Raw genomic sequence first — 27,054 nt, 5'->3', positions numbered from 1 at the left:
ACCCACCAGTAAAATGTGCCTCCAGCTCTCCCATTGTCACTATAAACCAAAGGTAATGGATCAGTGTGACTTTAGCAGACGTGCAGGATGCTTCACAAACATGTGCACAAACCGTACTGTCAAATCAGTGAGTTTGAAAGATGGCGCAGTATTGGCATGAGAGAATGTGATGCATCCATCCAAGAAATTGCTGTTTGTGTGGGACAAAGTGTTTCAGCAATGCAAGGGTGTGTGCAGAATGGTTCACAGTAAGCCGTAGAATACAATGAGATGGTTCAGGTCACACCATCCAGACCACCCCCCAATAAGATCTACACCTCATCCGAATGGTGTTACAGGACAGATCTGTGCCCTCCTCAGCTCTGGTGCAACAGTAGAACAGTAAAACACATCATACACAACCAGGTGTGAAAGTCTGTAACCATTTATACCAGCATGGTTACATGCGCATTATCCACCTACGTTTGATGATGTGCAGGAATGAGCTACATTGGCAGTGATGTATAGAATGATGCCACTGGGAACATGAATGGTATCAGATACTGTTTTGGACGAATTCAGGTCCTGGTTGTTTGGAAATAATGGCCACATTTTCATTCTTCGCTGACAGGAAGAGTGACATCACAGTGATTGCATTCACACAAGACATACAGCACCTACTCAAAGCCTTATGGTGTGTGGTGCTATTGGGTACAGCCACAAATCACAGTTGGTGCACTGTGAGCAGTGTGACCTACGTGAACGACATCCAGCAACCCATAGCCATAGCCTTTCTGCACAACATCCCAGAACGCCATTTTTCAGCAAGACAATCTATGACCACATGTTGCTGCATGAGCACATTCCTCCTTGGTGTTGGCAGGATCTCAGCCTCTTGCCCTGGCCTGCCAGGTCACCCAGGATGTTAGCCTTTTGCCCTGGCCCGTCATGTCACCAATCAAAAATATGTGCAATATGGTGAAACAATGGGTGCAGTGCTCTGACCCAATACCAACCACCATAGATGAACTTTAGAACCAGGTGAATGCAATATGCAGATGTGCCAACTCTCCCGATTTAAGCGGGAGACTCCCGATTTTTCCTTCTTCCTCCTGATCTCCCGACAGTGAAGACCGATCTCCCGATATTCAGAGCAGTTTCAATACTTTCCGTACTATTTGAAAATCCTGTGCCTTCGATATATTGGTGGGTGACAAGGTATGGCTGCTACTTGTCTATGTTAACTTGGTAGTTTGGTGCGGTGGCTGTCGGGAGCGGCAGTAGGCATAGCTCATGCTTTGTATCTACAAGGAAGTAAAGAACTTATTGTTGGCAGTGTTTGGAGACAAATGAATATCTTTCAACTATTGCCAATTTCCTCTGCTTCTGGTAGCACCAGCACAATCGTAAAGTTATCGTGGACAAGGAGTAGTCGATAGTTGTCCCAAGGGAAGTGATTAGCATTGTTGTGTCTAAAAGGCAGTGTTGCCAAGTTAGGGGATTTCCCCCTAAATTTAGGGGGAATTAAGCTGCCTAGAGGGAAGTTAGAGATATAAATGTTCCACTCGACAATTTCATTCTCGACTCGCTTTTACCACCCCACTACCCCGCTTGCTTACCTGAAGGTGTGATAAATTATTTAGGGGACTTTGAAGAGTGCAATATAGGGGGAAACGGTGCGCAAGGGTTGGCATCACTACTACAAGACCATTGTCTAGAACGTAGGATCATTGTGTTCTCAGTTCTGTTGCACGATTTGTGTACTCAAGAGTAGTTGTTGGCTGCATATCTTGGTGGTGTTGATTATTTTGTGTGCAGAATGGTGAAGAAATATGATGCAGTGTTCAGAAATGTGTATATGGAAGAGTTTCCGTGTTTAAGTGAATCGAGGAAGGGACAAACTTACACATTTTGTTGTGTATGTAGATGTGACTTTTCAGTAGCTCATGGCGGGAAATGCGACATTCTTAAACATGTGTTTACTAAAAAACACCAGGAGAGTGTCGATTGTGTAGAACGGAACCAGAAACTTAACTTCTCGTGGAAACTCCAAAATGTAGATTCTGTGACGTATGCCGACCCTTTATTTACCGCATTTATTGTAGAGCATAACTTGCCTATAAATTGTGCCGACCACGCTGGGCCTTTGTTTCGCAAAATGTTTCCCGATTCTGAAACTGCGAAACGATATGGGTGCGCCAGAACAAAAACGACCACTATCCTTATGGAAATGTGCATGCAAGAAAAAGCGAAAGTTATTACGCACTTGCAGTCGAATCTATTCGCTATTGCTACCGATGGTAGTAATAAAACGGACTGTAAGTTATATCGTATTATCGTATCGTTCTTCAGCACTGAACTCCATGAAATAGAAAATTGCCTACTCTTTGTGCCTAATTTAAAAGGGGAAGCCACTGGAGCTAATATTGCTGATCTTCTACTTTCAACTTTAAGGAATTCTGTATTCCATTAAAAAAACTGTCTGGCTTTTGGTGCCGATAATGCTCCTATAATGGTAGGGCTAAAAAAGGGTGTGGCAGGATGTTTGAAGTAAGAAATTGCTAACTTAATCATTGTAGGCTGTTCTTGTCACCTAATTAATCTTGCTGCTGAGAAGGGGGTGGTATGTTTGCCTTTAAACATTGAAGAAAATATTGTTGACATATTTTATTATTTAGAAAGTTTCAAACTTTGCATGGCACAGAAATGAGGGAAATTCTGAAACATGTGCCTACACGATGGTTATCATTGACAAGATGTTTGGGTAGGATTTTGGAGCAGTGGGACCCTTTGGTTAGTTTGTTCAAGAGTGAAATTGTAAGTAAGGATTCTGAAGTGGAAACTTTGAAGAATTATAAAATTTCAAAACATACTCAAAATTTAGATGTGTCTACTTCATATCACGAGTCCAGGCACTGTGATAAGATTTCACCACACTCCTCACTTAAAAGAAAAACCCAATCATCAGTTTTACGGAAAACCATTGACACTGTGGACCATGCTTTATCATGTGTTCACGTTTCTGTCATCAAATTTACATAAATCTTTATGCCTTTTCCTTTCAAGTTTTATGCCTGTCTTTGAGTGCCGAAATGTAGCTCTTCAGTCAAGTGCCCCACATATCCACTTGTTGTTGTTGTTGTGGTCTTCAGTCCTGAGACTGGTTTGATGCAGCTCTCCATGCTACCCTATCCTGTGCAATCTTCTTCATCTCCCAGTACTTACTGCAACCCACATCCTTCTGAATCTGCTTAGTGTATTCATCTCTTGGTCTCTCTCTACGATTTTTACCCTCCACGCTGCCCTCCAATGCTAAATTTGTGATCCTTTGTTGCCTCAGAACATGTCCTACTAACTGGTCCCTTCTTTTTGTCAAGTTGTGCCACATACTCCTCTTCTCCCCAATTCTATTCAATACTTCATCATTAGTTATGTGATCTACCCATCTAATCTTCAGCATTCTTCTGTAGCACCACATTTCGAAAGCTTCTATTCTCTTCTTGTCCAAACTATTTATCGTCCATGTTTCACTTCCATACATGGCTACACTCCATACAAATACTTTCAGAAATGACTGCCTGACACTTAAATCTATACTCTATGTTAACAAATTTCTCTTCTTCAGAAACACTTTCCTTGCCATTGCCAGTCTACATTTTATATCCTCTCTATTTCGACCATCATCGGTTATTTTGCTCCCCAAATAGCAAAACTCCTTTACTACTTTAAGTGTCTCATTTCCTAATCTAATTCCCTCAGCATCACCTGACTTAATTCGACTACATTCCATATCCTCGTTTTGCTTTTGTTGATGTTCATCTTATATTCTCCTTTCAAGACACTATCCATTCCATTCAACTGCTCTTCCAAGTCCTTTGCTGTCTCTGAGAGAATTACAATGTCATCAACGAACCTCAAAGTTTTTATTTCTTCTCCATGGATTTTAATACCTACTCCAAATTTTTCTTTTGTTTCCTTCACTGCTTGCTCAATATACAGATTGAATAACATCGGGGAGAGGCTACAACCCTGTCTCACTCCCTTCCCAACCACTGCTTCCCTTTCATGGCCCTCGACTCTTATTACTGCCATTTGGTTTCTGTACAAATTGTAAATAGCCTTTCGCTCCCTGTATTTTACCCTTGCCACCTTTAGAATTTGAAAGAGAGTATTCCAGTCAACATTTTCAAAAGCTTTCTCTAAGTCTACAAATGCTAGAAACGTAGGTTTGCCTTTCCTTAATCTTTCTTCTAAGATAAGTCGTAGGGTCAGTATTGCCTCACGTGTTCCAATATTTCTACGGAATCCAAACTGATCTTCTCCAAGGTCGGCTTCTACTAGTTTTTCCATTCATCTGTAAAGAATTCGCATTAGTATTTTGCAGCTGTGACTTATTAAACTGACAGTTCAGTAATTTTCACGTCTGTCAACACCTGCTTTCTTTGGGATTGGAATTATTATATTCTTCTTGAAGTCTGAGGGTATTTCATCTGTCTCATACATCTTGCTCACCAGATGGTAGAGTTTTGTCAGGACTGGCTCTCCCAAGGCCATCAGTAGTTCTAATGGAATGTTGTCTACTCCCGGGGCCTTGTTTTGACTCAGGTCTTTCAGTGCTCTGTCAAACTCTTCATGCAGTATCGTATCTCCCATTTCGTATTCATCTACATCCTCTTCCATTTCCATAATATTGTCCTCATGTACATCGCCCTTGTAGAGACGCTCTAGATACTCCTTCCACCTTTCTGCTTTCCCTTCTTTGCTTAGAACTGGGTTTCCATCTGAGCTCTTGATATTGATACAAGTTGTTCTCTTTTCTCCAAAGGTCTTTTTAATTTTCCTGTAGGCAGTATCTATCTTACCCCTAGTGCGATAAGCCTCTACATCCTTACATTTGTCCTCCAGCCATCCCTGCTTAGCCATTTTGCACTTCCTGATGATCTCATTTTTGAGACGTTTGTATTCCTTTTTGCCTGCTTCATTGACTGCATTTTTATATTTTCTCCTTTCATCAATTAAATTCAATATTTCTTCTGTTACCCAAGGATTTCTAAGAGCCCTGGTCTTTTTACCTACTTGATCCTCTGCTGCCTTCACTACTTCATCCCTCAAACCTACCCATTCTTCTTCTACTGTATTTCTTTCCCCCATTCCTGTCAATTGTTCCTTTATGCTCTCCCTAAAACTCTGTACAACCTCTGGTTCTTTCAGTTTATCCAGGTCCCATCTCCTTAAATTCCCACCTTTTTGCAGTTTCTTCAGTTTTAATCTACAGTTCATAACCAATAGATTGTGGTCAGAGTCCACATCTGCCCCTGGAAATGTCTTACAATTTAAAACCTGGTTCCTAAATCTCTGTCTTACCATTATATAATCTATCTGATACCTTCTAGTATCTTCAGGATTCTACCATGTATACAACCTTCTTTTATGGTTCTTGAACCAAGTGTTAGCTATGATTAAGTTATGCTCTGTGCAAAATTCTACCAGACGGCTTCCTCTTTCATTTCTCTCCCCCAATCCATATTCACCCACTATCTTTCCTTCTCTCCCTTTTCCTACTCTCGAATTCCAGTCACCCATGACTATTAAATTTTCGTCTCCCTTCACTACCTGAATAATTTCTTTTATCTCATCATACATTTCATCAATTTCATCATCATCTGCAGAGCTAGTTGGCATATAAACTTGTACTACTGTAGTAGGCATGGGCTTCGTGTCTATCTTGGCCACAATAATGCATTCACTATGCTGTTGGTAGTTGCTTACCCGCACTCCTATTTTTTTATTCATTATTAAACCTACTCCAGCATTACCCTTATTTGATTTTGTATTTACAACCCTGTATTCACGTGACCAGAAGTCTTGTTCCACCTGCCACCGAACTTCACTAATTCCCACTATATCTAACTACAACCTATCCATATCCCTTTTTAAATTTTCTAACCTACCTGCCCGATTAAGGGATCTGACATTCCATGCTCCGATCCGTAGAACGCCAGTTTTCTTTCTCCTGATAACGACATCCTCTTGAGTAGTCCCCGCCCAGAGATCCGAATGGGGGACTATTTTACCTCCAGAATATTTTACCCAAGAGGACGCCATCATCATTTATCCATACAGTAAAGTTGCATGCCCTCGGGAAAAATTACGGCTGTAGTTTCCCCTTGCTTTCAGCCGTTCGCAGTACCAGAACAGCAAGGCCATTTTGGTTAGTGTTACAAAGCCAGATCAGTCAATCATCCAGACTGTTGCCCCTGCAACTACTGAAAAGGCTGCTGCCCCTCTTCAGGAACCACACGTTTGTCTGGCCTCTCAACAGATAACCCTCCGTTGTGGTTGCACCTACGGTATGGTCATCTGTATCGATGAGGCACGCAAGCCTCCCCACCAACGGCAAGGTCCATGGGGAAGGCATATCCACTTATTGAGGTCAATTTTGGACAAATTATTGAAGAATGTGATGGCAAGATTTGTGAGACCACTCATTATTAAAACCTCCAGCTCTCTTATTGATGTAGATTATCACACTCCAGCAAATCAAAAGGATGATTGTGATCTGATGATAGGGAATCCTACATTTGCTTTGGTGATCACTTTGAAGCCTAAGGAGAAGTCTATATTCTTTAAGTCTGTAAGAAAATGTTTCTTATCATCAAGTGATTACATGATACACAAATTTCCATTCAACGATGAAGTTTTAATACATGCAGAAGTTTCAAATATTTCTATAATTGGCAAAGTATCATTTTCCAGCCTTAGATTTTTCATAAACAGATTTCCTAATATTCTGACTAGTGAAAGTGAACACTTAGATACAGAAGTTGATATTCTGCACTCTCAGTTCTGTAACTTTCAGCTGGAAGAAACCAACTTGGAAGCAGAGAGAATTGATGTTCAGTGGGTGTTGGTAGGTCAGAAGAAATCGGGTGATGGGGTTCTTCAATATGATAACCTTGCAGAGGTGATGCTGGCTATTTTGTCAATTCCACATAGTAACGTGGAATGTGAGAGAATTTTTAGCGCAGTTACAAAGACCAAAACTCAGTTCAGGTCCATGCTTTCAGAAACGTCTTTGGAGAAATATTTGAGTGTAAAATCAGTTCAAAAAGCAAGTGCTTTGAGCAAAAATTTAGTTCAGAGTTTTTGAAGAAGGCTAAGTCAGCTACGGGTGTGCTGCATAAGTAACTACCGTAATCAGACAAATTAAGACTGATAAACTATTCAGATTATTTGCTAAGCCTAACATGTACATCCTGTATAAAATTGATTTAAATTTGCGAAATATGTCTTACGGATATAAGATGCCACGCAAATATGGGTTGCATTATGAAATGAAAAAGTGTGATCATTTAACAGTGATTTATTCATGCAAAAACTGGGCTAATGTCAAAACAGAAACCTAATATACGTTAATTTGTTTCCTCAGATCGTAATTTCGAACTGTAGTTTGCTCGAGACTGCTTAATTTGAATGTGTGTGAATCCAAAGAAACCTGCAGAGCTCATGATTCATATTGTTCAGCATGTTGAATGATAAATTATACAGTCTGAAGGCTCAGATATGTCCATTATTTAGTATTTACATGTAGAGACCTTTGGAGAAAAGAGAACCACTTGTATGAATATCAAGAGCTCAGATGGAAACCCAGTTGTAAGCAAAGAAGGGAAAGCAGAAAGGTGGAAGGAGTATCTAGAGGGTCTATACAAGGGTGATGTACTTGAGAACAATATTATGGAAATGGAAGAGGATGTAGATGAAGATGAAATGGGAGATACAATACTGCATGAAAAGTTTGATAGAGCACTGAAAAACATGAAACGAAACAAGGCCCCCGGAGTAGACACCATTCCATTGGAACTACTGACAGCCTTGGGAGAGCCAGTCCTGACAAAACTCTACCATCTGGTGAGCAAGATGTATGAAACAGGCGAAATACCATCAGACTTCAAGAAGAATATAATAATTCCAATCCCAAAGAAAGCAGGTGTTGACAGATGTGAAAGTTACCGACTATCAGTTTAATAAGTCACAGCTGCAAAATACTAACGCGAATTCTTTACAGACGAATGGAAAAACTGGTAGAAGCCGACCTCGGCGAAGATCAGTTTGGATTCCGTAGAAATGTTGGAACACGTGAGGCAATACTGACCTTATGCCTTATCTTAGAAGAAAGATTAAGGAAAGGCAAACCTACGTTTCTAGCATTTGTAGACATAGAGAAAGCTTTTGACAATGTTGACTGGAATACTCTCTTTCAAATTCTAAAGGTGGCAAGGGTAAAATACAGGGAGCGAAAGGATATTTACAATTTGTACAAAAACCAGAGAGGCAGTTATAAGAGTCGAGGGCCATGAAAGGGAAGCAGTGGTTGGGAGGGGAATGAGACAGGATTGTAGCCTCTCCCCGATGTTATTCAATCTGTATATTGAGCAAGCAGTGAAGGAAACAAATGAAAAATTCAGAGTAGGTATTAAAATCCATGGAGAAGAAATAAAAACTTTGAAGTTCGTTGATGACATTGTAATTCTGTCAGAGACAGCAAAGGACCTGGAAGAGCAGTTGAACGGAATGGACAGTGTCTTGAAAGGAGGATACAAGATGAACATCAACAAAAGCAAAACGAGGATAATGGAATGTAGTCGAATTAAGTCGGGTGATGCTGAGGGAATTAGATTAGGAAATGAGACACTTAAAGTAGTAAAGGAATTTTGCTATTTGGGGAGCAAAATAACTGATGATGGTCGAAGTAGAGAGGATATAAAATGTAGACTGGCAATGGCAAGGAAAGCGTTTCTGAAGAAGAGAAATTTGTTAACATCGAGTATAGATTTAAGTGTCAGGAAGTCGTTTCTGAAAGTATTTGTATGGAGTGTAGCCATGTATGGAAGTGAAACTTGGATGATAAATAGTTTGGACAAGAAGAGAATAGAAGCTTTCGAAATGTGGTGCTACAGAAGAATGCTGAAGATTAGATGGGTAGATCATATAACTAATGAGGAAGTATTGAATAGGATTGGGGACAAGAGAAGTTTGTGGCACAACTTGACTAGAAGAAGGGATCGGTTGGTAGGACATGTTCTGAGGCATCAATGGATCACCAGTTTAGTATTGGAGGGCAGCGTGGAGGGTAAAAATCCTAGAGGGAGACCAAGAGATGAATACACTAAGCAGATTCAGAAGGATGTAGGTTGCAGTAAGTACTGGGAGATGAAGGAGCTTGCATAGGATAGAGTAGCATGGGGAGCTACATCAAACCAGTCTCAGGACTTAAGACCACAACAACAACAACAACAACATGTAAATAATAAAGCAAATGTAATTGAATTCTTACAGTTATTGAATTATTGCAACTTTAATCGTCAGGGATGTGTTGTAATTCACAATAGTACACCAACAAAATTCTCCTGATTTTCCACTTTTGAAAGTTGGCATGTCTGAATATGGATGGCTGTACCACAGGATGCCATTTGTGTCATACACGGGTTGGTGCCATCACACATGGAACAAGTTATTCGGGGCCCATGCTGGACACTGTGCCTACTAGGCAACAGGACGCATGTTGAATCGGTAATGACTGAAATACTAATCATTTCTGCAGAACATGTCCTGTGAATACAAATGTCCTCTCTTTAGTCATTGTGCTTTTTCTGAACATGAGTGTATTATTATTTAGTTTCATTTCACAATATTTTATTTTATTTCATTTCACTGTATTTTATTTTATTTTATTTCACTGTATTTTATTGTATTTAATTTCATTGTATTTGATTTTATTACATTTTGTTTTATTTCATTTCATTTTATTCAGGTTATATGGCCTTCAGAAGAAACTGATACCTCACTGAAGAAGAAATAATAGACAGTGATGCAGTCTAAATGCAATGTCAGATCATCTGGACCTTATTGATGTCGCCATATATTCTTCTGAAGTAACTATCTGACTGATGAAGAAAGAAGTCCAGATGATCTTTTTGAGGCCTGGTGGGTAACGGGAAGAGAGGATATATTGAAGGGCAAGTTCCCATATCCGGAGTTCTGATAGGTTGGTGTCAGTGGGAAGTATCCAGATAACCCGGACGGTGTAACACTGTGCCAAGATGTGCTGGCCGTGCACCAAGGCATGTTTAGCCACAGAGTGATCCTCATTACCAACAAACACTGTCTGCCTGTGTCTTTTCATGCAAATGGACAGTTTGTTGCTGGTCATTCCCACATAGAAATCTTCACAGTGCAGGCAGGTCAGTTGGTAAGTCATGTGGGTGCTTTCACACGTGCCTTTGATCGTGTACACCTTCCGGGTTAACAGGACTGGAGTAGGTGGTGGTGGGAGGGTGCATGGGATAAGTTTTACACCGGGGGCAGTTACAAGGGTAGGAGCCAGAGGGTAGGGAAGGTGGTTTGGGTATTTCATAGGGATGAACCAAGAGGTTACGAAGGTTAGGTGGATGGCGGAAAGATACTCTTGGTGGAGTGGGGAGGATTTCAAGAAGAATGGATCTCATTTCAGGGCAGGATTTGAGGAAGTCGTATCCCTGCTGGAGAGCCACCATTCAGAGTCTGATCCAGTCCCGGAAAGTATCCTGTCACAAGTGGGGCACTTTTGGAGTTCTTCTGTGGGAGGTTCTGGGTTTGAGGGGATGAGGAAGTGGCTCTAGCTATTTGCTTCTGTACCAGGTTGGGAGGTTAGTTGCGGGATGCGAAAGCTGTTTTCAGGTTATTGGTGTAATGGTTCAGGGATTCAGGACTGGAGCAGATTCGTTTGCCACAAAGACCTAAGCTGTAGGGAAGGGACCATTTGATATGGAATGGGTAGCAGCTGTCATAAGGTACTGTTGCTTGTTAGTGGGTTTGATGTGGACGGATGTGTGAAGCTGGCCATTGGACAGATGGAGGTCAGCGTCGAGGAAAGTAGCATGGGATTTGGAGTAGGACCAGATGAATCTGATGGAACCAAAGGAGTTGACGTTGGAGAGGAAATTCTGGTGTTTTTCTTCACTGTGAGTCCATATCATGAAGATGTCATCAATAAATCTGTACCATACTTTGGGTTGGCAGGCTTGGGTAACCAAGAAGGCTTCCTCTAAGCGACCCATAAATAGGTTGGCATACGAGGGGGACGTCCTGGAGCCCATGGCTGTTCCCTTTAATTGTTGGTATGTCTGGCCTTCAAAAGTGAAGAAGTTGTGGGTTAGGATGAAGCTGGCTTAGGTAATGAGGAAAGAGGTTTTAGGTAGGGTAGCAGGTGATTGGCGTGAAAGGAAGTGCTCCATCGCAGTGAGGCCCTGGACGTGCAGGATATTTGTGTATAAGGAAATGGCATCAATGGTTACAAGGATGGTTTCTGGGGGTAACAGATTGGGTAAGGATTCCAGGCATTCGAGAAAGTGGTTGGTGTCTTTGATGAAGGATGGGAGACTGCATGTAATGGTGTTGATCTACGAAGGCAGAGATATGTTCTGTGGGAGCTTGGCAACCAACTGCAATGGGGCGGCCGGGATGTTTGGGTTTGTGAATTGTAGGTAGAAGGTAGGGGTGCGGGGTGTTGGTGGGGTCAGGAGGTTGATGGAATCAGGTGAAAGGTTTTGTAGGGGGCCTAAGGTTCTGAGGATTCCTTGAAGCTCCGCATGGACATCAGGAATGGGATTACCTTGGCAAACTTTGTATGTAGTGTTGTCCGAAAGCTGACGCAGTACCTCAGCCACATACTCCCGACGATCAAGTACTACGGTTGTGGAACTCTTGTCAGCCGGAAGAATGACGATGGATCGGTCAGCCTTCAGATCATGGATAGCCTGGGCTTCAGCTGTGGTGATGTCGGGAGTAGGATTAAGGTTTTTCAAGAAAGATTGAGAGGCAAGGGGCTGGAAGTGAGAAATTCCTGGAAGGTTTGGAGAGGGTATTTTGAGGAAGAGGAGGTGGGTCCTGCTGTGACGGAGGACAGAACTGTTCCAGGCAGGGTTCAATTCGGACACGGACACACACACACACACACACACACACACACACACACACACACACACACACACACACACAAAAGAAAAAGAAAAAAAGAGCTATGTCAAGGAACAAATTTCAAAAGTGGAAAGCACTGATTCATCCCAAAATAATGACATATCCAGTGAAAATAAATACAATCGGAGATTCAAAATAAGACTTCTCTTGAAAATGATAAATAAATCTTCGCAAAAATTTGGAATATTTGAGAAAAATCTGCCAGCTGATTAAATGATATTCAAATACTGTGGAAAGAGTTGATTGAAACATTTTATCCGAGGCAAACCTATTACATTTGGCTATAAGTTATGGTCTCTTTATGGAGAAAGTGTGTACTGTTTCAAATTTTATTTGCACTGTGGAAAAGATCCAGCAGATACTGAAAGGGATGACCTACTGTTGGGATCAACAGAAGTCCCAAACATGTTTGATTGCATTCAAAAGCCAAAAACCATTGTGTGTACTTCGAAACTTTCTTCATTAGTAGAAATCTTCTGATTCATCTCAGATATCTGGGTTATTGTGCAATTGGGACTGTCAAAACAAGTCAAGCTGGTGACTGTCCCCTCCAGACCAGCAAGAAACTGAAAAATACAGCTCAAAGTGAGTAAGACTATCTGTTCAAAAGGAACTGTGAAGTCTTATTTGTTAGATGACCTGTCAAGAATTGTGTTACATTTGGCACAAATTTTGACAAAGTTGAATCTTTGGGAGCAGCTACCCACTATTTTAGATAACCAAATAAGCAGACACAAATACAACAACTTACTGTTTTGAAGATGTTTAATGTGTGCATGAGAAAATTTGACCATCACGAGTGGTTAGTGGGAAAATATGCAACAGTAATGAACAGTGAAATTGGTATTTACAGAAATGGGCATCTTGGAAGAAATTGAAATATTCATCCATGGCCACATGGGGAATAACAAGATCCTTAATGAAATGACAGACTTCAAAAATTCACATTTCTTTTCCAGTTTCGCTACAGTACTCTTAGAATAAAAGATACATAACATGACAGTCGTTTGACTCTAACCCCAGCAATAGCTTGGAAATATGTAAAATAAATAGTTCATATCAAGATTTGTACACTAATACTGTAACAGGTGCTTAATTTGTAGAGTATTTTGTTAACCCACATCTATAATATGATAACAAGATGTGCAGAAGACATGTAAACGCCTGACTCCACATAGATTGACAGATTGATAGTCTAATCGAAACCAACTGTATTTTGATTACCACCTTGTCCACTGCACTACAGACTTGTTTTTGTGATCATGTTTCCAAGTTACTGTTTCATTAGTGAAAATTTGTGAACAGTGATCAAGAGAGCCACAGAAACAGAAACGCCTTAGCTCATCACTATAAGACTGCCACTCCAGAAGAACAAAGTGAGTGGAGGTTACCATATTTTTTCATGTGAACATCAGTCCAGCTTCCAAAGTGACATCGCCTCGCAGCTTCCAAAGTGACATCGCCTCGTACTAAGTTTCCTCTTCTTCTCTCAGAGAGAAAATAACCACAAACCTACTACAAGAGAAAACGATATGAAAATAATTAGAATAAATAGTGAAAGACATTCCTAACATTACAGGAAAACTATCATATATACAAAACAAAGTCTGAAAATAAACAACTACTAAATGACCAAGTAAATATGACTAACAACTTACTGTTTACACTGACTGATCATATAATAGACAGAAATCCCAACAAATGATTACACATCTGATTCCTCTCATAAGTATATACAGGAAAATATAATAATAATAATAATTATTATTATTATTATTATTATTATTAATAAATAAAATAATAAAAATAGTAATAAAAATAAAATAAATAATTTTTATTTTATTAAAAAATAAGAAATATCTCTCCCTCTGTAACACACACACACATTCACATTCACAAAACAGTTGACTGCAGAAAACTGAGAATGTTGGTAACATTTAGAAAAACAAATGAAACTCTTTATTAAAAAGATGGTAGTTACAGTGATGTGCAACGTAAACAGTGAACTGAAAGTGAACTGTAAAATGTCCACCTGGTTGTCAGATGAGAAAAAGCAGTTTGCATAGATGCAATGAATTAGAAGTTACCTGTAAGTACCTTTCCATTTCATAAAAGAAACGTTAAGGAACTGTTTTTAAATCTATAACCTAGATGTGAAACCATAACCTATGTGTAAAAATGGACAAATAATGTAATATTTCAGGACACCCAATGAGGATGCCTTGTTAAAAAGGCGAAACACGTCTGGGTGCATAAATAAAATTAAAAATTTTGATTTGAAGCATGCAAAAAAGGCATTTTCTTTGAAACAACTGAAATTTATATACAGCTGCTGCGAAAATGGCCACTACAAGAGACGTGTTATATAAGCCCTGCCAGGCATTTCCAGTTGGCCTCTACCTCGGGTTCAGAAGACTACATCTCAACAATCATAAAACCATGGAACATATAAAGTTCAACAATATTTGTCAATCCAATAACCTTGTACCTAACCACATCAATGTAAAGGTTAAAAACAGTTTGTCTAGTGCTATAAAAGTGAAAGAAAGAAAGTTTGGCTAAAATATGAAATCAAAGCTCTACACTCGAAAACTATATAATACAGATGTACAACTTGCAAATAACATTAACAGTCCTGCTGTTTTTTCTGATCTGGTCAAAGAGGTTCAAAGTTACAGACACTGTTTTGAAAGAAATCAAAGAAAAAGATAACACAGCTCATGAGACAACAAACACAACAAAGAAACATAAACAATAAACAACCAAAACACACACCACAGACACACATTTAAACAATGAAGAAAAATAGCTCTTAGAAATAATTTTTATTTTATTAAAAAATAAGAAATATAATGTGAATACAAAAGTAGATGAAGAATACATAGAAAACATCAAAATACAATCAGAAGTCATTCTAAAGTGAGATGAGAGAAGTGAAAACAGCAATGTAAACACTGGGCTAACAAGGGAATTAATAAAAAAGAAATACATAAAATTATTACAGATACAAAAGGGCAGACTGACAAAAACAGTAAAACAGAATTTGAAACACACAGAAAACTCAGAAAGAATCTCCAAAATGAAAACAATATTATTACTAAAGCAGACAAAGGAAATACAGTAGTTCTTATGCCCAAACAACAATACATTGACAAAACACAAGAGTTCATTTCACAAAATAATATTTAAAAATTGAAATAAGACCCAACAAACAGATTTCTGGCCCCACATAAAGAATATGTTAAAAAATATAGATTACACACTGGATGACAGAGAAAAAGGTAAATTAATACAGAACAATCCTACAGCACCCTCCCTCCAATGCCAACCAAAAATCCATAAACCAAATATTCTAGTAAGATCCATTACAAACTTCAAAAAAGCTCCCACTTACAAACTTGCAGGACACATGTTGAAATTACTAACAGAAACTTATAAAATAGAAGGTGACAGAACTATAAGGAACACCTCACAGTTAATACAACAAATGAAAGATAACACTAAATATCGTACAATAAAACCTGAAGGACAACAGCCAGCTACTAGATGAACATATCAAAGAAATACACAAGTTGCTGGAACTGATAACTGAACAGAACTACTTTCATTTTAATAATGAATACTATTTACAGGAAGATGGGTTACCAATGGGATCCCAAGTATCAGGTTCCTTAGCAAACATTTTCATAAACCATGTAGAAAACTTAATTTTCAAAAATGTTATCAAGAAGAATTACAACATACTTCATTGGGTCAGATACATGGATGACATCCTTTGTTTAATAGATGAACCTCAGGCAAAAATTGACCAGTTGCATACAGATATAAACACAATCACAGAAAGATAAGATTCACAATGGAAAAAGAACAAACAACCAAATAAAATTTTCTTTTTAGATATAACCATTAAAAAAGAAAACAATCAGCATAGCTTAGAAATCTTCCGTAAATGTACAACAACTGACACAATCCTACATCAAACTTCTAGTCACCCACACTCACAGAAACAATCAGCACTCAGATACATGCTTCGTAGACTCAACACAGAAAATTACCAGAAAGAACTATACATCATCACACAAACAGCAACAAACAATGGGTACAATAGGGATCTAGTCACCAAATTAAACAAAAAAATTAAAAAACAAATACAGTCAGTGAACACAGTACATAAACACCCACAAATGTCAGTACAACAAAACACTACACAAACAGTGACAGAACAATAACGACACAAAGAATACAGGAAACCAAGAAAGAAGATTCAAGATGATACACAATGACATACAAACACAAACTCACACTTAAAATAATATTTTCAAAAGACAAGGGATAAACATAGCATTCAAAACAGACAATGCAAACCAAAGGCACATTCCAAATAACAAAAAACACATACATCTTCCAAAAAGCAGGAATAGACCAACTACAGTGCAACATGTTTTGGAAAGGTAATAGGACAAACCAGCAGAACATTTGACACCCAGTACAAAGAACATATCAGAGCATGGAAATATGGAATGAGCCACTCAACTTTTGCAGAACAGTGAGAGAAAATAACCACAAACCTACTACAAGAGAAAATGATATGAAAATAATTAGAATAAATAATGAAAGACATTTCCTAACATTACAGCAAAATTATCATATATACAAAACAAAGGCTGAAGAGAGAGAACTAATACACATATGATTCCTCTCATAAGTATATACAGGAAAATATAATAATAATAATAGTAATAATAATAATAATAATAATTATTATTATTATTATTATTATTATTATTATTATTATTAAGAATAAATAAATGAATAAAAATAGTAATAAAAATAAAATAAATATTTTTATTTTATTAAAAAAAGAAATCTCACTCCCTCTCTACACACACACACACACACACACACACACACACACACAAAACAGTTGAATGTTGGTAACAATTGGAAAAACAAATGGAGCTCTGTATTAAAAAGATGGCAGTTACAGTGATGTGTAACGTAAACAGTGAACTGTAAGATGTCCACCTGGTTGACAGATGAGAAAAATCAGTTTGCTTAGATGCAATGAATTAGAAGTTACGTGTTGGACCTTTCCATTCCATAAAATAAAAAAAAAAAAAGGTTAAGGAACTGGTTTTAAATCCATAATCTAGATGTGAAACCATAACCTATATGTAAAAATGGGCAAATCATGTAATATTTCAGGACACCCACTGAAGATGCCTTGTAAAAAAGGCAAAACGTGTCTGGGTGCATAAATAAAACTAAAAATTTCGATGTGCAGCATGCAAAAAAGGCATTTTCATTGAAACAACTGCAATTTATCGTACATTTTCGTTGAACTTTTCAGTTTCTTCATGAATGCTCTCTCTAACTGGTTCTTAACTTTTGTTGCTTCTGTAACTATCTTCACTATCTACAAGTTCACTCTCGGATTGAGATAATTTTACTTCTTCCACGCCGTTTTGATCTGGTGCTTTTTGAATAGTTGATGCTGACGTAGAAGTTTTAACAGTTTCAGCATTGAGTTGGCCAGTTACTGGACATCCAAACTCTTTTGCTTTGCTTTGTTTCTTTACTGCCCTCCACTTGCAATGTCATTTCATATTTGTGTATATATTTTTTAAATTATATAGGGTGTATCAAAAAGAATCATCTGATTTGGCACCTGTCTATTTCTGAAACGGATAAACATATACATTGAATTTTGTTTTTGATGAACAGGAAACTCAAAGTTTTTTCTCATTCCTTTTCATAGGTGTTTAATACACCCACCTGAGATGTGTGGCATATGTCAGTGCGGTTTTCAAATTGTTCCCACATTGCAGCGGACATGTTTTGAGATACAGCTTCCACAGCTGCTGTTATGCGATACCTCAGTTAACTGAGTGTTGTTGGTACTGGAGGCACATGTACAGAGTCTTTTATAAATCCCCACAAGAAATAATCGCATAGTCAGTTCTGATGACCTTGGAGGCCAGTAATGTAAGGCTGAATCATTTGGTCCAGTGTGACTGATCCATCATTCAGTAATCTTTTGATTTAAAAATTCCCACACTTCCAGATGCCAGTGTGGCAGTGCCCCATCCTGTTGGTAAATGAAATCATTCAAATCAGTCTCCAACTGTGCAAAAAGACAGTTCTCAAGCATATTGAGGTACGTGCTACTTGTAACAGTGTTCTCGGCAAAGAAAAATGGACCGTACACCTTTTCCTGTGAAACTGCACAAAACACATTAAATTGTACAGCCCCTCTCATGTTTTATGGCTTCATGTGGTTGTTGTGTACCCCACATTCTCACATTATGATGGTTCACCTTTCCATTAAAATGATATGTTGCATTACTAACCACTAAGCATGGAAGAAAACTGTCATCCTCCACCTTGGCAGGGACAAAATTATAGAACTCCACACATTGTTGTTTGTCACCTTCATGAAGAGCTTGCAGTAGCTGAATTTTGTATGGTTTCATGTGTAAACGTCAACACAACACATGCCAGATGGACATCAGGAGCATGTTGAGCTGCATTGTGAACGGATTTCTAAGGACTCCTTGTAAAACTGGCAGATCCATTCGATGTCTATATCGGACACTCAGGGGCAACCCAGCGATTTGCCTTTACACAACCAACCTGTTTCTCAGAATTGTCCATGCCATCATCTAATGCTCTGTGCTGTAGGAGAATCCACCCACCATACCTAGTACGAAAGTCACACTGAACAATTATTACTGACCTGCACTGTGCAAAACGTAGAACACAAAATGCTCTCTGTTGTCCCGACACCATTTTTACTAGAACTGAAGTGGGTGCATATTGCTGCTACCTAACAGGAACCATGTAAAACTCTAAGAGTTTCCGCTTTCCTACAGTACGCTGTTCACTCCTATATCTCGAATAACATAATAGTTGTGACCTTGTTTTAAATAAGATGAATATATTTGTTTCTTTCTGAAGAAATAAACTTTATCAAAAAATTTATTTATTCTGATCAGTAAGAACTATTCCTCATTGATGAAACAAAATAATTATAAAAGAAACTGTTAATTCCTTAAGTACAAACAGCTTTACTGATCAGGAATTAATGACACTGTAATTATTATGTACAAGGTGAAGGAAATCTAACTTAGTATGCAAACTGTTTCAGAACTGTAGCACAAAACTATTTTTTTTTTTTTTAGCATGAAAAGACTTTAATTCAGAGAAACATTTTGTACATACAACACTGGAAAGCATTTTACACATACTTCCCTTGTAAGTGCTACACTGTGTTGAAGGCTAATTAATGTTTGTGTTAGAACAGATGTGACGTCTCTTCATTTTCTGTCCAGTTCTAAACTTCTTGTCTTTTTGGTGGTTTTTCTGTGTATACTAAGTTTGTGCTTCTATTCCTCTGTCCACCAGAAACAACCTCATTCTCCCCAGTAATATATGGTATATGGTTATTACCAATGTCCTGACAAAGTTTTCCATGGTATTTTAGTTTTAAGCTCCTTGATAATTACCCTGATTTGTGCCTTCTTACAGGTGTTCATTTTGTAAATGAAATAAGTCTTTAATAGTGACATAGGTCTTTAATTGCAGATGTTTAAAAATTAGAATTGTTTCGTACCCAAAGCTGTATCTCTTGTATGGATGATCACAAGTTCCAATCTCCCTTGTTGCAGTTGTAGAAACTCAATTTTTTTTACAGGCACCTGCATCTTCATGTATGTTGGAATCACATCACATCACACTGCATTTCTCCTGTTAGAACTAAACAGCAAGCCTTCCTCGGAACATAAAACACCATACACCTTTGTGTCACAAAGCCGAGGAAATTGAACTCAGCTTCTCTGTGTTTATTGGGCAGGCACACAGCAAAACTCCACTTTCTTTTTTTTTTAATACGTAATATTCCCACTAAAGTCAGCTTCAAGCTGATCAGTGTTCTGACAAGTGAGATACTGTTATGCCAGTTGCCAGTGGTTATGTTTTTCCCAGAGCCTTTTTTGTGAGTAACAAAATATTCAAGAACACCTGAAAGACAAGTAGATTACTTGAACGAACCAGTAGACTGCATTCTTCCACGCACCTCAGATGTGTGCAAATAGTTTGTTTTATTTATTTATTTATTTTTTATTTTTTTTTATTTTTTTTTTTTTGCAATTTTTAATTGTCTAGATCACTATACTACACAACATTAAAATTTTATAACTTGTTTCGGGTGCTCTTAGGACAATTTTCCAATCTGATAGAAAAAGCAAAAGCAGAAAATTATTTTAAGTTAAAATGAATGAAATAGTCTTCAAGCCTATACATATCTGAATATAAGGCAACATATGAAAGTAATGATATACCACTCAACGGTAAAATACACTGAACTGCCAAAGAAATGGGTATAGGCACGCTTATTCAAATACACAGATATGTAAACAGGCCGAATACGGCACTGTGGTCGGCAATGCCTGTATAAGAAGAAAAGGGCCCGGTGCAGTTGTCAGTTGCTGCTGCTACACTAGCAAGTTATCAAGATTTAAGCGAGTTTGAAAACGATGTTGTAGTTGATACACGAGCGATGGAACATAGCATCTCTGCGGTAGCAATGCAGTAGGGATTTCCCCATACCACGGTTTTATGAGTGTACCATCAATATCAGGAATCCAGTAAAACATCAAATCTTCAACATATCTGTGGACGGAAAAAGGTCCTGCAAGAATGGGACCAATGACAACTGAAGAGAATCATTCAATGTGAGGTGCAACCCTTCCACAAGTTGTTGCACATTTCAATGCTAGGTGATCAACAAGTGTCAGCATGTGAACCATTCAATGAAACATCATCGATATGGGCTTTTGGAGCCGAAGGCCCCTTGATGACTGCATGACACAAAGCTTTACACCTCGTGTGGGCCCATCAACACTGACACTGAACTGTTGATGTCTGGAAACGTGTTGCCTGGTCGGAAAAGTCTCGTTTCAAATTGTATTGATTGGATGGACATGTATGGTTATGGAGACAGCCTCATGAATCCGTGGACTTTACATGTCAGTGGGGGTCTGTTGAAGCTGGTGGAGGTTTCATAATGGCGTGAGGCATGTGCAGTTTGAGTGATGTGCAACCTGGCCACCAAACTCCCCAGACATGAACGTTATTGAGCATATCTGGGATGCCTTGCAATGTGCTATTCAGAAAAGATGTCCACCCCCCACCTCCCCCTCCCGTCCTGTACTCTTACAGATTTATGAACAGTCTGTAGGATTCCCTCTAGCACTACTTCAGACATTAGTTGAGTCCATTCCACACATCATGTTGCACTTGTGTGTCCTCGTGGGGGCCCTACACGATATTAGGCAGGTGTACCAGTTTCTTTGGCTCTTCAGTGTATCATGCCAGCATTTAGAATAAAGAGGGCTGTATTGTCTACATAGCTAGGTATTACATGAAAAGAAGAAAGGCAGCTGTCAGATGACTGAACCATGATCAAATTTTTCAGTATTCCAAAAACTGGGAAATAATAAATATGACAATCATACCATGAGACGATTTCCATAATTTTCTGGCTGTACCAACAAGATAAGAGACTTATTCTAAACCTGTGGGAGTAAGAGAAACAAAGAAATACATTTCAAATAAAGAAATAAGAATTTCTATATGCTTCTATAGCAACTATCTTTCATTTCAAATTTCGTTGGATCTTTAGCCAAATTTTCCTTAAATGAGCAACACCCCCAAAATGGAAAGAGTTACTCATCAGCTGGCAGATATGCTGCAGGAATGTATGCTTTCATGTTTTTTTTTTTTCCTGTAAGTGTCAGAAATTCATGAATAGCAAACTACTTTGTCTCATAATCACATAATTAATATGTAAATGCCAAGTAACATCACTCATTAAATAATCAACCCATTCTAGAATTTGTTGTAATTTTTAATGTCTTTTTGTGACACTATACAATGTAATGTAACATACAGATATTTACAATGATAAACAGCTTTGATTTTATACTAAACCTGTTTTACAGTTGTGTCCTGGTTTTCATACCAGAGCACTTGGTAACCCTACTTACAGGTAAATGTGTGATGATAATATTGTGCCTTTTAGCATGGATGTTCCGTCTAAACAGCTGCTTGTTTCATTCGCTTTTACCATTCAGATCAGAAAAAGGAGCCATTTTTCCCAGTGGCTGTTTCACCACAAGAAGTGACAGTAATCTGTACTATTAATGAATCTGTAAGACTGTTGTGCCTGTCTGTTTCCCTGTTTGAACACACTTCTGCAAAACCACTAGATGAGTTTCAATAGGGTTTTCACAGATAACGTGAACGTAGCCCGGGGCACTATATAGAAGAAAGTTTTATCCATATTAATATTATAAATGCAAAAGTAATTCTGTCTGTACACTTTCACGACTGATCCAGTCAACTGATTTTGAAGAAATTTGGTATGGAGGTATCTTTAACCCTGAGGAAGAATATAGACTACGTTAGAAACTGTGTAGCAGAAGATACTTAACAATTTGAAGAATATTACATTAATTGGGGAAAATTTACACTTTGAAAAAGCTATTAACTCTTTTGACATTTGAACTTCGTCATAAATGTGAAAGTGCTTTTATTGGTTAATATGTGCTACACAATGTGATTCAAAGTAACGAATACAATGCTTATGCATTCTTCAATGTGTTTAAGGGGACTGGTCTGTGAATACCATGGGAAACCGTGCAAAAATTGTTGGTTTTCTAAACAGTTTGAGTCAAAGAATAAGATTTGTACGCCCATATGATGGTTACCCTCTTTTGGGGACATTTTTATGTATGAACCACAGCTTTTACATCTACATCTACATTTATACTCCGCAAGCCACCCAACGGTGTGTGGCGGAGGGCACTTTACGTGCCACTGTCATTATCTCCCTTTCCTGTTCCAGTCGCGTATGGTTCGCGGGAAGAACGACTGTCTGAAAGCCTCTGTGCGCGCTCTAATCTCTCTAATTTTACATTCGTGATCTCCTCGGGAGGTATAAGTAGGGGGAAGCAATATATTCGATACCTCATCCAGAAACGCACCCTCTCGAAACCTGGCGAGCAAGCTACACCGCGATGCAGAGCGCCTCTCTTGCAGAGTCTGCCACTTGAGTTTGTTAAACATCTCCGTAACGCTATCACGGTTACCAAATAACCCTGTGACGAAACGCGCCGCTCTTCTTTGGATCTTCTCTATCTCCTCCGTCAACCCGATCTGGTACGGATCCCACACTGATGAGCAATACTCAAGTATAGGTCGAACGAGTGTTTTGTAAGCCACCTCCTTTGTTGATGGACTACATTTTCTAAGGACTCTCCCAATGAATCTCAACCTGGTACCCGCCTTACCAACAATTAATTTTATATGATCATTCCACTTCAAATCGTTCCGCACGCATACTCCCAGATATTTTACAGAAGTAACTGCTACCAGTGTTTGTTCCGCTATCATATAATCATACAATAAAGGATCCTTCTTTCTATGTATTCGCAATACATTACATTTGTCTATGTTAAGGGTCAGTTGCCACTCCCTGCACCAAGTGCCTATCCGCTGCAGATCTTCCTGCATTTCGCTACAATTTTCTAATGCTGCAACTTCTCTGTATACTACAGCATCATCCGCGAAAAGCCGCATGGAACTTCCGACACTATCTACTAGGTCATTTATATATATTGTGAAAAGCAATGGTCCCATAACACTCCCCTGTGGCACGCCAGAGGTTACTTTAACGTCTGTAGATGTCTCTCCATTGAGAACAACATGCTGTGTTCTGTTTGCTAAAAACTCTTCAATCCAGCCACACAGCTGGTCTGATATTCCGTAGGCTCTTACTTTGTTTATCAGGCGACAGTGCGGAACTGTATCGAACGCCTTCCGGAAGTCAAGGAAAATGGCATCTACCTGGGAGCCTGTATCTAATATTTTCTGGGTCTCATGAACAAATAAAGCGAGTTGGGTTTCACACGATCGCTGTTTCCGGAATCCATGTTGATTCCTACATAGTAGATTCTGAGTTTCCAAAAACGACATGATACTCGAGCAAAAGACATGTTCTAAAATTCTACAACAGATCGACGTCAGAGAGATAGGTCTATAGTTTTGCGCATCTGCTCGACGACCCTTCTTGAAGACTGGGACTACCTGTGCTCTTTTCCAATCATTTGGAACCTTCCGTTCCTCTAGAGACTTGCGGTACACGGCTGTTAGAAGGGGGGCAAGTTCTTTCGCGTACTCTGTGTAGAATCGAATTGGTATCCCGTCAGGTCCAGTGGACTTTCCTCTGTTGAGTGATTCCAGTTGCTTTTCTATTCCTTGGACACTTATTTCAATGTCAGCCATTTTTTCGTTGGTGCGAGGATTTAGAGAAGGAACTGCAGTGCGGTCTTCCTCTGTGAAACAGCTTTGGAAAAAGGTGTTTAGTATTTCAGCTTTACGCTTGTCATCCTCTGTTTCAATGCCATCATCATCCCGGAGTGTCTGGACATGATGTTTCGAGCCACTTACTGATTTAACGTAAGACCAGAACTTCCTAGGATTTTCTGTCAAGTCGGTACCTAGTATTTTACTTTCGAATTCACTGAACGCTTCACGCATAGCCCTCCTTACGCTAACTTTGACATCGTTTAGCTTCTGTTTGTCTGAGAGGTTTTGGCTGCGTTTAAACTTGGAGTGAAGCTCTCTTTGCTTTCGCAGTAGTTTCCTAACTTTGTTGTTGTACCACGGTGGGTTTTTCCCGTCCCTCACAGTTTTGCTCGGCACGTACCTGTCTAAAACGCATTTTACGATTGCCTTGAACTTTTTCCATAAACACTCAACATTGTCAGTGTCTGAACAGAAATTTTCGTTTTGATCTGTTAGGTAGTCTGAAATCTGCCTCCTATTACTCTTGCTAAACAGATAAACCTTCCTCCCTTTTTTTATATTCCTATTAACTTCCATATTCAGGGATGCTGCAACGGCCTTATGATCACTGATTCCCTGTTCTGCTCTTACAGAGTCGAAAAGTTCGGGTCTGTTTGTTATCAGTAGGTCCAAGATGTTATCTCCACGAGTCGGTTCTCTGTTTAATTGCTCGAGGTAATTTTCGGATAGTGCACTCAGTATAATGTCACTCGATGCTCTGTCCCTACCACCCGTCCTAAACATCTGAGTGTCCCAGTCTATATCTGGTAAATTGAAATCTCCACCTAAGACCATAACATGCTGAGAAAATTTATGTGAAATGTATTCCAAATTTTCTCTCAGTTGTTCTGCCACTAATGCTGCTGAGTCGGGGGGTCGGTAAAAGGAGCCAATTATTAACCTAGCTCGGTTGTTGAGTGTAACCTCCACCCATAATAATTCACAGGAACTATCCACTTCTACTTCACTACAGGATAAACTACTACTAACAGCGACGAACACTCCACCACCGGTTGCATGCAATCTATCCTTTCTAAACACCGTCTGTGCCTTTGTAAAAATTTCGGCAGAATTTATCTCTGGCTTCAGCCAGCTTTCTGTACCTATAACGATTTCAGCTTCGGTGCTTTCTATCAGCGCTTGAAGTTCCGGTACTTTACCAACGCAGCTTCGACAGTTTACAATTACAATACCGATTGCTGCTTGGTCCCCGCATGTCCTGACTTTGCCCCGCACCCGTTGAGGCTGTTGCCCTTTCTGCACTTGCCCGAGGCCATCTAACCTAAAAAACCGCCCAGCCCACGCCACACAACCCCTGCTACCCGTGTAGCCGCTTGTTGCGTGTAGTGGACTCCTGACCTATCCAGCGGAACCCGAAACCCCACCACCCTATGGCGCAAGTCGAGGAATCTGCAGCCCACATTGTCGCAGAACCGTCTCAGCCTCTGATTCAGACCCTCCACTCGGCTCTGTACCAAAGGTCCGCAGTCAGTCCTGTCGACGATGCTGCAGATGGTGAGCTCTGCTTTCATCCCGCTAGCGAGACTGGCAGTCTTCACCAAATCAGATAGCCGCCGGAAGCCAGAGAGGATTTCCTCCGATCCATAGCGACACACATCATTGGTGCCGACATGAGCGACCACCTGCAGATGGGTGCACCCTGTACCCTTCATGGCATCCGGAAGGACCCTTTCCACATCTGGAATGACTCCCCCCGGTATGCACACGGAGTGCACTTTGGTTTTCTTCCCCTCCCTTGCTGCCATATCCCTAAGGGGCCCCATTACGCGCCTCACGTTGGAGCTCCCAACTACCAGTAAGCCCACCCTCTGCGACTGCCCGGATCTTGCAGACTGAGGGGCAACCTCTGGAACAGGACAAGCAGCCATGTCAGGCTGAAGATCAGTATCAGCCTGAGACAGAGCCTGAAACCGGTTCGTCAGACAAACTGGAGAGGCCTTCCGTTCAGCCCTCCGGAATGTCTTTCGCCCCCTCCCACACCTTGAGACGACCTCCCACTCTACCACAGGTGAGGGATCAGCCTCAATGCGGGCAGTATCCCGGGCAACCACAGTCATAGTCCGATCGGGGGATTCGTGGGACGAGCTGGCCGTCCCCGACAAACCCCCATCCGGACCCCCACAGTGATGCCCATTGGCAACAGCCTCAAGCTGTGTGACCGAAGCCAACACTGCCTGAAGCTGGGAGCGAAGGGATGCCAACTCAGCCTGCATCCGAACACAGCAGTTGCAGTCCCTATCCATGCTAAAAACTTGTGCAAAAAACGTCTGAACTAATCTACAGAGAGCTCAAACAAAACGACAAAATTGAAGCGGTTATTAAAATACAAGATTGCCTAGTAAATGCAGTAATGCTGCCACTTGTGCACTGCTGACACACTGCTCGGCGGCGGAAGGAGACTACGCGATTTAACACTATTCGAGTACTAAAACGTGATGCTACAACTCTCAGATACTATAATACGCCTGAAATTTATGAATTAAACAATGCAAGTACCAAAAACACGCAAAGAAATTAAGAATTAAACTATGTAACAAATGAGTGAGCTAGGAGTATACGACTTGCTGCTGCAGCTGCTTATCCAACGGCGGCAGGGAGCACACTGACTGTGACCAACCGACACTGGCCGTT

General features: G+C 39.8%; 2 protein-coding genes across 2 annotated transcripts in view; both read left to right on the top strand.

The window, feature by feature from the left end:
- LOC126106679 (uncharacterized) overlaps positions 1-12,018 on the top strand; it is a 99,197-nt gene extending 87,179 nt beyond the window's left edge. Inside the window, exon 7 of the mRNA XM_049913047.1 lies at positions 9,791-12,018. Within this exon, the coding sequence (XP_049769004.1) occupies positions 9,791-9,827 (37 nt within the window). The 3' untranslated portion in view covers positions 9,828-12,018. The remainder of the gene's footprint in view (positions 1-9,790) is intronic.
- Positions 12,019-12,020: 2 nt separating this feature from the next.
- Positions 12,021-27,054, top strand: part of LOC126106678 (zinc finger protein 501-like) — an 88,583-nt gene continuing 73,549 nt past the window's right edge. The window contains exon 1 of the mRNA XM_049913046.1: positions 12,021-14,083. The gene's annotated coding sequence lies outside the window, so the exon portion shown is untranslated. The remainder of the gene's footprint in view (positions 14,084-27,054) is intronic.

This window comes from Schistocerca cancellata, chromosome 10, assembly GCF_023864275.1.
Source record: "Schistocerca cancellata isolate TAMUIC-IGC-003103 chromosome 10, iqSchCanc2.1, whole genome shotgun sequence".
Lineage (NCBI taxonomy): Eukaryota > Metazoa > Arthropoda > Insecta > Orthoptera > Acrididae > Schistocerca > Schistocerca cancellata.
Note: the sequence above shows the minus strand (reverse complement) of the source record. Positions and strands in the feature narration are given on the sequence as shown.